At 36.6% G+C, this 13,103-nt stretch overlaps 1 protein-coding gene across 1 annotated transcript in view; it reads right to left on the reverse strand.

The window, feature by feature from the left end:
* Positions 1–13,103, reverse strand: part of ADAMTS19 (ADAM metallopeptidase with thrombospondin type 1 motif 19) — a 294,467-nt gene that overhangs the window by 144,821 nt on the left and 136,543 nt on the right. Inside the window, exon 8 of the mRNA XM_090289153.1 lies at positions 6,601–6,706. Within this exon, the coding sequence (XP_090145279.1) occupies positions 6,601–6,706 (106 nt within the window). The remainder of the gene's footprint in view (positions 1–6,600; positions 6,707–13,103) is intronic.

The following is a 13,103-nucleotide window of genomic DNA, read 5'->3' on the forward strand; positions in this document are numbered from 1 at the left end:
TTCAAAGATAGACCACATGATAGGTCACAAAACAAGCCTCAACAAATTCAAGAAAATTGAAATCATATCAAGCATCTTTTCAGATCACAATGCCTTGAAACTAGAAATCAACCTCAGAGAAAAAAATCAAAGACACCCAAACTCATGGAGATTGAATAACATGTTATTAAATAATGAATGGGTTAACAATGACATCAAAGAAGAAATCAAGAAATTTCTAGAAACTAATGATAATGAGCACACAACAGCCCAAAACCTGTGGGACACAGCAAAAGCAGTCCTGAGAGGGAAGTTCATAGCAATACAGGCATATCTGAAAAGGATAGAAGAATCTAAAATAAAAAACCTAACCATAATGCTACAAGAACTAGAACAACAACAACAAACAAAGCCTAGGGTAAGAAGAAGGAACGAAATCATCAAGATCAGAGCAGAACTAAATGACATAGAGACTAAACAAACAATCCAAAAGATCAACAAAACTAGGAGCTGGTTCTTCGAAAAAATAAACAAAATCGACAAGCCTCTAGCCAGTCTAATCAAGAAAAAAAGAGAGAAGACCCAAATAAACAAAATCAGAAATGAAAGAGGAGAAATCACGACTGATACCACAGAGATATAAATGATAGTTAGAAATTACTACAGACAACTGTATGACAAGAAATTTGACAATCTAGAACAAATGGACAAATTTCTAGAAACATACAACCTTCCAAAAACTGAATCAAGAAGAAGTAGAAAGTCTCAACAGACCAATAACAAAAAAGGAAATTGAAACAGTAATCCAAACTCTCCCTGCACACAAAACCCCTGGACCGGATGGCTTCACAGGCGAATTCTACAAAACATTCACTCCTCAAAGTGTTCCAAAAAATCCAAGAAGAGGGGAAAATCCCAAATTCTTTCGATGAAGCCAGTATTATCCTAATCCCAAAACCAGGTCAAGACACAACAAAGAAAGAAAACTACAGGCCAATATCACTGATGAACATCGATGCTAAAATCCTCAATAAAATATTGGCAAACAGGATCCAGCAGTACATCAAAAAGATCATACATCATGATCAAGTGGGCTTCATTCCAGGGATGAAAGGATGGTTTAATATTCGCAAATAAATAAATATAATACATCACCTAAACAGAATGAAAGACAAAAATCACATGATCATATCAATAGATGCAGAAAAAGCATTTGATAAAGTACAACACCCATTTATGATGAAAACACTCAGCAAAATGGGAATAGAGGGAGCATACCTTAACATCATTAAGGCTATATATGAGAAGCCTGAGGCCAACATCATACTCAATGGACAAAAACTGAAAGCATTCCCCCTGAACTCAGGAACTAGACAAGGTTGTCCACTCTCTCCACTCCTTTTCAACATAGTGTTGGAAGTCCTAGCCACAACAATCAGACAAGAAAAAAAAATAAAAGGCATCCAAATTGGGAAAGAGGAAGTAAAACTTTCATTATATGCAGATGACATGATAGTATACCTAGAAAATCCTATAAACTCCACTAAAAGACTACTCGATATAATAAGTGAATTTGGCAAAATAGCAGGGTACAAAATAAATATACAGAAATCTAAGGCATTTCTGTATACCAACAATAAAATAGCAGAGACAGAGACAAAAAAGAAAATACCATTTACTATAGCAACAAGCAAAATAAAGTACCTAGGAGTAAACGTAACCAAAGAGATAAAAGACCTGTACTCTGAAAATTACATAACATTGAAGAAAGAAATTAAGGAAGAAACAAATAAATGGAAGCAAATACCATGTTCTTGGATGGGAAGAATCAACATCATCAAAATGGCCGTAGTACCCGAAGCAATTTACAGATTCAATGCAATCCCTATTAAAATACCAGTGACATATTTCACAGACCTAGAACAAATACTCCATAAATTCATATGGAACCTAAAAAGACCCCGAATAGCAAAAGCAATCTTGAGACAGAAGAACACAGCAGGAGGAATCACAACACCAGATATCAAACAATACTATAAAGCCACTGTAATCAAAACAGTCTGGTACTGGCATAAGAACAGACATATAGATCAGTGGAACAGAATAGAGAGTCCAGAAATAAACCCAGACCTCTATGGTCAACTAATATTTGATAAAGGAGGAAGGAACATAAAATGGAGTGAGAAGAGACTCTTTAACAAATGGTGCTGGGAGAACTGGATAGGGACCTGCAAAAAAATGAAACTAGACCACCAACTTACACCACACATGAGAATAAACTCAAGATGGATTAAAGACTTAAATGTAAGCCGTGACACCATAAAAGTCCTAGAGGAAAATATAGGCAAGAAAATATCAGATATCTCACATAACAATCTCTTCATGGATACATCTCCTAAAGCAAGAGAAATAAAGGAAAAAATAAATAAATGGGATTACATCAAACTAAAGAGTTTTTGCTCAGCAAAAGAAAACATCAGCAAGATGAAAAGGAAACCAACCATATGGGAAAACATATTTGCCAATGATATCACAGGCAGGGGACTGATTTCCAAAATATATAAAGAGCTGATACGACTCAACATCAAGAAAACAAACAACCCAATTAAAAAATGGGCAAAGGACCTGAACAAACACTTCTCTGAAGAGGACATACAGAAAGTCCATAGACACATGGAAAAATGCTCAACATCATTAGCCATCAGGGAGATGCAAATAAAAACCACAATGAGATACCATTTTACACCAGTCAGAATGGCCATCATCAACAAATCAACAAGCAACAAGTGCTGGCGAGGATGTGGAGAAACGGGAACCCTACTGCACTGTTGGTGGGAATGCAGACTGGTGCAGCCACTATGGAGAACAGTATGGAATTACCTCAAAAGATTAAAAATGGAACTGCCTTTTGAACCAGTGACTCCACTACTAGGATTATACCTGAAGAATCTTGAAACACCAATTCAAAAGAACTTATGCACCCCTATGTTCATTGCAGCACTGTTTACAATAGCTAAGTGCTGGAAACAGCCTAAGTGCCCATCTGTAGATGAGTGGATCAAAAAACTGTGGTACATTTACACAGTGGAATACTATGTAGCAGAAAGAAAGAATTAACTCCTGCCATTTGCAACAACATGGATGGAACTAGAGAGAATTATGCTTAGTGAAATAAGCCAGGCAAAGAAAGAAAAATACCATATGATATCACCTAAATAGGAAACTAAAGAACAACACAAACAAAGGAACTAAATAGAACGAAGAGCAGAATAGCAGTCAATAGGGGGGAGGGGAGAGGGAGAGAAGGGGGATAAGTAAGGGAAGGGTTTAGTCAAAGAACCTGTATAAAGACTCATGGACATGGACAACGGGGAGGGATATGATTGCGGGAGAGGGGGTGGGTTGGGTGGGGGAGAGAAATTAGGGGAAAAGGGGACAACTGTAATTGAAAAACCAAAAAAAAAAAAAAAAATAGATCGATAGACAAGTGGATAGATAGAAAGACAAAAATTGTTTTTAAATATTCAACACTGGCAAATTTTTAAAAAACCAGAGCTTGTTCTGTCGGGGTGTGTGTGTGTGTGTGTGTGTGTGTGTGTGTGTGTACACAGGTTTCATACATATAATCATCTAACATCTATGAAAACTTTCCCTATTTGAGAAGCTATGTATATATGCCCATTCAAAAAATTTTCTTTTCCTACATATTCCTTTTTTTCTATTAAAAAAAATTCTTTTAAAATTACATTTATTTGCGTGACATTGGTTACTAGGATTATATAGGTTTCAGTGTACATTTCTTTGATATGTGGTTTGTAGATTGCATGTGTGTCCACCACCCAAAGCCAAATCTTCTTCCATCACCATGTATTTGACTCCCTTTACCCTTTATCCTCCCTGGTGGTCTAGTGGCTTGGATTCGGGGCTTTCACTTACTTTTTTCTTACATTGAGCTTTATGTCATACACTGAATTTATACAGATAAACTCCATCCTCTTTGTTTGTCCTTTATAAAGACACCGTGATTCTCAATGGTAGTAACTACTAATCTCTAGCATCGGAAAAAAACACTAGTCTCTACTTTCAAGACAAATACTGCATACTACTAGTAAGAACTTTTAGCAACTAAGCAGCTCAGCATACAATATATCACATGTCCTGGTCTTAATCCATCAAGCATTACACATACTTTTGGCATATCTCTGTTTATTTGGGGTACAGTTCTATAAAAGTCAAATAAAGTAATATTTCACTACCATTTTAGCCATTCCAACCTGAGTTCCTGGTCATAAAGCAATGTTTCTACTACATAAAATTGAAGTGGGCTTTCGTTAAATCATATTATTTAGTTTTTTTAAAAGTAGTTGTATGAGTAGATTCTTGATCGGGCCTTTACATGTTAATAAAGTAACATAGATTGTGGTTGGTTCCTTTGATTAGTGTTTTTTTTTCTACATTTAAGAATACAACAAGTGAATAAAGTAATTTTACATATCTGTTTTTAAAAAGCAAAATAACTTTTTAAAGTGAACCCTCTATTATTCAGGGTACTTGAAAAAATTATGTAACATCTGTTGCATGAAAATGTACAGAGTGCTTGTATATATGCTGTTAATGCATAGGTAAATAGTAACAATTATAATTATTCAAAAATTTACATTTAATGTATAAAAATTATATTTATGATTAATTTGTATTTACTGTCTTAAAATTTTTTAGTGATAACATTTTTCTTGTCTTTAAACATTATTCTCAACATTTTTTATTCTAATGATGCATATGGCTTTTCCTGGTATGATTAAACTAATATATCTTTAAATGGTAACAATTGTATTGAAATTAAGATTCTAAATTCCATCATTTGCCAGATGCAATACTAAATGAGGTTATTGCAGTGCATAGTATCCCCATGGGATGATGGCTTTAAAGTGTACTTATTTTCTTTTTGTTTCTTTATTTCTTGAATAACAAATTTGCATTCTAGAGCACTCAACTAAAGACTCAAAGCCTGCATGGGAGAAAAATGAAAGAATATCTATGACATCAAAAATCACTGTTGATAATGTCTTAATTCTTGGACTAGGTTATTGACACATGGGTATATTCAATTTTTAATAATTCACTGAGTTGTACCATTATGACCTGATTATTTTCCTATACTTAATTTACCTGAATAAAAAGTTTTTTTTTTTTTTTTTAAGTCAAACACTTATATGTTATATAGGCTGTCTACTAAGCTTGTATGGATCAAGCTTTACTTTACCCCTTGTCTAGAGTGCAGACACAAAATACAAGTAAAGTGAGCTGGACATCTGGGTGGGGGTGCCACAGCCTGGGATGAGCTGGGGAAACTGGGCCCTGTCTACAGGGCATGAATACTGCTCAGCTCCAAGGAATGGGCTCCATCGGGGTCTGGGGGCTCTAGTGCTGCCAGGTCTGCAAATTTAACTTTTATGTCAAACTCATACTTTTTAATGTCGGTAACTAATTTCATTTTTTAAACACTGCCAGCCAAAATAAATGTCTTTGACCAAATAAGCCTCCATAAACTTGAGACCAATTAAAATATGTTTCATTTGTACTACTGGTCCTGCTACCGGGCAGGAGCTTGCAGTTGACACTCAGCTGACTCCCTGACTCACACTGTTTCTACTGTAATATACTGCCTGTAAATATGTGTGTAGATCTTATGTCATCTGCATCCCAAACCAACCTCATAACTTAGGTATTATCTCCATTTTAATGATGAGTGATCCAGGGCCCAAAGGTAGCAAGTAGATAACAAAGAAATTCAGGACAATGTGACCTATGTTAGATAACTTGAGTTCAAATCCTTTCTTGAACATTTACTATTTTTATAACTTTGAGAAGGTAAATTAACTTCCCTAAAGTTCAGTTTTATCCCCTTGTAAGATGTGTGCTCTAATAGCACTACCTCACCAGAATCTTGCAGAGATATATAAAGCATGTAGGAATGTTCTTGGCACATAGTAAGTGCTACATAAGTGTTGTTATTACTAATTACTTGTTGCTATTATTAATATTACCTGTAAAATGAGATCCTTGCTTTCTGTAAGTTTTAAATGAACAAATTGATGTAAAGTGTTTAGATTGTGCTTGAGACATAGTTAATGTTTGTTATATGTTAGTTGTGTATTCAGTTTAATTCCCTTTCAAATACATTACCTCTAAACCATGCAGATTAATTCCTTTACTCTGAGTCAGAAAAAACAAACATTGGCCCCATTATAGCTAAAGGTACTTAAACTCGTACTGTTTTCCTTAGAGGTTTAAATAATACATAGCTTTGTCATGTCATGATTTTGCAATGTTTATTTCATTTGAAAATGCATAGTAAAACCAATCACATGCCATGTAATGACTATCCTGATGAGAATTTTGATAATGTAATAAGATGTTATTCAAACTAACAGGAATAATTAAAACATTCAGAAGACCTTTTAAATTTAGATGGTCTTCTCTACCTCTTCTTGTTTCCCTAATTTTTTAAAAAACTTGAGCTCAAAGAAAAAAACAAAAAACAAAATATGTTCAAGCAACTCAATAACTCAAATTGTAGTTATATGCTAATTTGCCAGCATAGTCAGCATTTTTACTTACTTGTGACCCATTTCATGAGCAATTGTAAATGCAAGATTCAGACCATTGTCTTCAGCAATAATACACTTTCTCTTTTCACTACACATTCCACTCAAGTAAGCTATACCTAGAAAACACAAACATTAATTATCATATATCAAAATTAAAATGCAAATACTTATGCTAGGTACAAATAGAAGTAATAAAAATATGTCAATGTTAAAATATGATATTTAGTCTTTATAAATGGAACTTTGGGGGAAAATGCACACATACAAGTCACTTAATAAGCTTAATATTCTTTTTAATTTCCTATTTTAGGTGAAATTATTTTATAAATGATCCAATTTTCAAAAGGCATACTATAAGAATACATTTTCTAATTACCACTTTTATTGTCATTTAAGATAAATGACAAGTAGCAACTTAGAAATGTAAATAAAAAGCAATGGTTATGCTAAATATTTTCAATTCTTAAGAAAAACCTAATGTCAAAGAAATACTCTAAAATAAAATGAACTACATATAGGATATTCTTGTACTTACATTTATATTGAGTCGTCGGCAGCCGTCCGTCTCGAGAGACGATGGTGTAGCTTCTTAAGAGTCTATCTGCACCACCGAGAATGGCTGTGCAGTCCGACTCGGGAGTGACACGGTATCTGTCTCCTCCCGTGTTGAATCGACATCTTGCGATGACGCTGGAGTGTCCTCTCCAGTGAAGCTGAAGCTACAGAGCCTGGGCAGGGTGATATGGAGGGTCTGCTGTTGCCCATGCAGCAGACCCCCCCTCTCTTCGCAGCTGAAGGGTCCAAGGGAAAGACGGAGTCAATACAGCTTGGCTTCAGGTGCGCCGCAGGAGTTGCCGGTGTTGACTACAACGTCAAACCGCCTTAGGGACTCCGGCTCCGGATTTTCTGTCGGGGTTTACTCCCTTAGCCTTTCCCCTGAAGAGGTATGCCGCAAGGCAGCGGAGGTTTTTTGGAGTCAGAGTTTTCCTTCTCTGTTTATATTGAGTACACGTTGAAATTTAATTTTGTGAAATACCGTTTTAACTAATACGATGTAAAAACTTGTTGTGATATTTGGAAAATTGAACATGTTTCCTCTGAAAATTTCTTGGTTAATAATATGGTCCAACAATAGAGAATATGATACTGAAATATTATTTAAGATAAAACTTCCAGCAAGATATTTGATCTTTTGGTTTAAATTATCAATAAAGATAATATCTGAAATCATTGATAACTTTTTAGTCAAAGATTTATATACTATTTTACCAACTCAAATATATCCCTGAATAACTATCATTTAACACAAGGGGTTGAAATCTTCTAAGTGTAAGTTTTAATGCATTTTCAAATAAGAAAAGTTATTAAACTGGTCTAGTATTTATTGAATTCATTGTATATGCTCTAATTCTCATATCCTTATAAAAATACATTTAATCTTATCTTATGAAAATATCAAGGCATGAAAAGGCAAAATGACTTCCTAAAGATCACATGATTACTAAATATGATAGATTTGGGGTGTGATCCCAACCTTGAATCCTTTGACCATCCGATGTGCATTTTGCTTCTGCTAACAATTTAATGCAGCGTTACCCTGAGTTAAAGATGACTTGCTGATTGCTTGTGAGTTTCCTCCTCTCTCCAGAAACTTAAACAATAATAATAAGGGACAATTAAATTAAAATAAAAGAATAAATCACCTTGCCTATACTTGAAAAAGAGGGAAGATTCAGGGAGGAATATGAATTATTTAGTGGAGTTACAGCCAAATGACAGGAGAGGATCTTATGAGTGAGGTGGAACCCCAAGAGAGGCCTAAGAAGAGAGTACACAAGGTCTGAGGTGAGGCATTGCTGGAGGGTTGAAAATGGAGGTGAGTTGAAAGTTTATCTAAAATCCTCTACTACTCGTTCAAACCTTCCTACAGGATGTCAAGGCCTCATATTCACTGGCCTACCAAAAACAAACAAACAAACAAAAAAAAAACAAAGTACGTTCAAGCAACTCAATAACTCAAATTGTAGTTACATGCTAATTTGCTAGCATAGCCGGCATTTTTACTTACTTGTGACCCATTTCATGAGCAATTGTAAATGCAAGATTCAGACCATTGGGAAATGAGATATATTCTTTAAGAAAAATATAGCATAAACATATAATTTTACAAGTACAATTACAGAAACAGCTAAGAAATGAAATCCTCAAAGCCCCAGAATTTATTTATAAAAAATTGTGTATATATTCTCACATTGCTGGTGAAAAGTAAACACAGAGACAGTAAAAAGAAGAGTTGGTTTTCTCTTTGTCCCTGTTCTCTCTTTTCCTTTCTTTTTCTAATAATATCTTTCTGAGATTTTAAATACCCTTTTAGTAGAAAGCACCCATTGTGATAGTAAGATACTCAGCTCTCTTGTCCATGGGGAAGCAGTCTCTCAGTATGCTGAACTCCAGCAGATTCCAGATTTAGTTCTCACATCAAGGACTGAAGGTAAGAGACTCCTACTCCATGTCCCTCTGTGAGGGCAGAGCCACCAGCTTCCAGAGTTCTTCACTGTTGATGACTAGATGGCAGTTCTTCATGGAGACCTGGTCACTTACCCACCCATGACATCAAGATAAAATAAATGTAGAGAAAATATCCCAAGTAGAAAGGCAGAGTAAGATGACAAACAGAAAGAAAGGTGCTGGAGTCACACCTGAAGGACTAACCAAGGGAGGACATAGTTTGTAGTGTTTGCATGGTGCCAAGAAGTTTCTGGATGCCTTTTCCTTGCAGTTCTCCTTTCTTGGTTCCTGGGTGCACTCTACTGGGCTGCTGAGCTTGCCACTTCCATGAAGCAGGGTCAGGATGACTCTTCCAATGTGTTGACCACCTGTTCCAGGATGTCAGGGCAGTGGTCTGCTATCTTCTGAAGAATGGCATTGGCAAACTCCTGCAGTTCTGCATTGTCCCACCCAATTTTTTTACACTTCAGTTACCTTCAGGGTACTCTCCATTTGATGCAATACACACATTGAGATTTTTTTCCACTGCTCAAAGCATTGTTTGAACTTGTTGATTTTGATGCCTTTTAGTGCTTTTGCCATTTGTTTCACTTGCTCCACATCAGCAAAACCTTTCCTTTGAGGACATTTTTCATCCAGGGAAACAAACAAAAATCACTTTGGGTAATATCGGGTGAATAGGGAGGGTGGGGCATGGGGTCAAGTTGTTTTTGGTTGAAAACTGCTGAACACTCAGCACAGTGTGGACAGGTGCACTGGTAAATTACCCATCATGAAATGGGCAAACGTGTTGAAAGAATCTTCAAAAAAAAATTCACTGAAGCCTAACACAGCCTCTCACACCACCACCAGCTGGTACACTGATACAGATGGGTTCCTAGGACACTCACCTAGCAGGGAAGGTCTGTACTACAAGGGCCCACCCTCAAGAAGATAATTCCATTTTGGGGGGGGGGAGGGAGCCCACTCAAGTCAGAAAGCCCATCTCTTCGGAAGATGGGGGGAACTAGTGTCACAAGGCCCATCTACCTGGGAAGATGGGGTACCTGTGTCACAAGCCCATCTTCCTGGGAAGATGGGGGACTCACATCTTTAAGCCCATCTCCTCATATTGGTGCAGGCAGACTTTTTTATAAGGAGGGAGACAGGAACAGAACAAAGAGGCCAAGGGAGGGCATTGAAAATTCTCTACGTGCAGATGAACACAGTCCATTCCAATAAGACAAGTGATGGTCCAGTGTGCATCATCCTGGCCCCATGGATGAAGGTCAGCAAATCTCCTGGAGCTGGGATGATGAAAGGTTGGAGTTTGTATCTTTTGAAACTAGTTTCTAGAATTCTTATACAAATGTGCTGTTCATCTACCAGCTACATATTAGTCAGTCAGTACTTAGAGAAACAATGTCAAAAGAATGTGGGGAAGGTTTTGGTTTTTCATTGTTATGATTTTCACTGTTACAGTATATCTCAGTGAAAAAGAGGGAATTTTATCCAATGCATGGGAAAAAGCATGTGGGAGTTAAATAGTATTTTTTTGGAAAAGAAACAAAAGCTTAGACTAGCAACTGAGAGAACTTGGAAAGACAGCTGATCAAGTACTAGTGGAAAACAATGGAAATTGATCAGAAAACAATGGTTCAGCTAGAGATGGGGAGCATGAGCCTGGGGTCGCACCAATAAAGCCAGTTGTGAGTATCCAACCTAATGGCTGAAACAGAGAAGAGTAATCTTTGGGTTAAATTTGAATTGAGATTTTGTAGATCAGGTGTAAAGTAAGAATCAAAGCATATAAGAGCTGGAAATAAAACTGAGAGGGAAAGAAGGAATAGAACTTGTAGGCTCTACACTAGATACGTAAAGCAGTAAGGCTCTATGCTAGATACAGAAAGAAGTTAGGTCAAATGGAGCCTGACATTTTGGAGAACAGAATCCAGTAGTCAGGAAATGGATACATCAATCAAGAAAAAGAACTGAAACTTTTCAAAAAATATTTGAGATTGTGATAAGAGGTTGGGACCCAGAGACTAAAGATTTCAGAGGTGAAGTTTCAGGACGTAATTAGGTATTGCCATGAGGGTAAAGAAGGGCAGAAGGAGAGGCCATCAAGACTGAGGTTGAAGAGCTATTAACTGGTGCTGGTGGACTGATTACATGAACAGGAAATTGCACGGGATCACAGTGAACTCAGAAAGGTGGGAAATGTGGCCAGTATCCACAGGGCGTGGGTGAGAATTGAAGAGATCAATCAGTTGCAGTGACAGTGAGGGATAAGATTGTAAAGCTCAAGAGTTTCTGCTTCACATGAAGATTTTATATAAGGACAGGAGGGATTTTCATTTAGGAGCAGCAAGAGGAATGCAACAGACAGCCTTGGTGTTTGCCTGGCACTGGCTGGGGATAAAAGGGGAGAGAAGGAATGAACAGTGATCTCTGGGGCCCTGGATTCCTCACCAGGTTATGGGAAATCAGTGACTCTTGTGTGGTAAGGTAAAATATTATGGAGGTAAAGATTATAATTTATAATATATGATATATGTTATTATAAAATATAAAATATAATTCAAAAGTGATGAGTACATATTGACATAGAGGTATGAGATTACAACTAAGTAGTAAAATATTTATGCCAACACATTTAAATAGAACAAAAAATTACATAAATACACTAATTGGCTAACAGCAATTACATTAAAAGAGATTGTGGTTAATTTTTTCTCCTTTTTTTTCCATTTCCAAAATTCATGTAAATGTTTATAATAATTTTTTAATGACAAAGTTAAAGACATAAATAGGATACTGTGTCTATGAAATTTGAATTGTAATTAATAAAATCTTTTAGAGACCAGGGTGTAATTTAACAACCAACAAGGGCCCTTTATTCCTAGTCTTCTCTTATATGACTCTTAAGTCTGAATCTTTAACTAAGGTGCTAATAAATTTGAATTTCATTGTTCTTACATTTGGCATACCAAGAGTTTCTTTCACTTGCAAGTTGTGGAGAATGACTGTAGCCATTACTAATGTAAATGACTTGCATTATTCTGTTTAAAAGCCCATGCTTTTCAGGTCCTTTCTAAAGCTGACATGTGTCCTATTACAATAAAGGGTAGAGGTGAGAAGGAGAGCAGATTTAATACAGGTGGTCTTTAAAGATATATGTCATACAGATCCCTTTTAAAGCACTCTTTTCATATAAAAAAAAAACCACTGGAAATACAAAGGAAATCAAAATAATCTCTAATTTCTTACCTAAAAATTAATCAAGTCATGCACCAGAGGTCAACAGAATCTCTTCCCTGAAAGCCAGTGCTCTACCCTGGGACATGCTATGATACACCTTATCAGGATGACCAAAACCCCCCAGAACCATACAGGCTGCATGTGACAGTAATGGACATTTTGGGAAATGAGTTGTTAGGTGATCAGGTGGATGTATCCTGACAAAATTAAGTTGTCCAGCTGCAGAGCTGTTTCTTTTAACCACTAGCTAGACAACCTGAATTCAAAATCCATCTCTCCTGGCACAGAATCCTGGCACAGCCCTAGGTGAGTTATTTATCCCATGATTGCACAGTATGAGTTACTTACTCATGAGTTCTCCTGGACTTGAGACCTAATGGAACAAGGAACGTTATGTGACAAGTACCGAAGGTGTCAAGATGAATACAAGCTGAGCATGCCTTCAGGAGCACAAGCGACACAAACGCTCATTCTAAAATGTGATGGAGACATAGTGATGCATACGGGATATTATGGGAGAATAAAGAGATGTCTGATATGAAAAAAAATCAGAGCAGGAAAGGCTTTTAGAAAAGCTTGGTTATATCACTGAGTGAGCAGAGGTGAGTCAGGGAAAGGCAGTGGAAATCAGGGGTGCCTGTGATTCCAAAACAAAGGACTGAGCAGGAGAAAGGGTAAGGAGATGCTTATAAGAGTTGATGTCTCCCATGGAGGGGTAGATTAGGTTCCTTAAAGGTGCAGGTAACGTGGAACATCTCTGCATCA

This window comes from Furipterus horrens, unplaced genomic scaffold, assembly GCF_987537825.1.
Source record: "Furipterus horrens unplaced genomic scaffold, mFurHor1.1.pri manual_scaffold_10, whole genome shotgun sequence".
In the NCBI taxonomy this organism is placed as follows: domain Eukaryota; kingdom Metazoa; phylum Chordata; class Mammalia; order Chiroptera; family Furipteridae; genus Furipterus; species Furipterus horrens.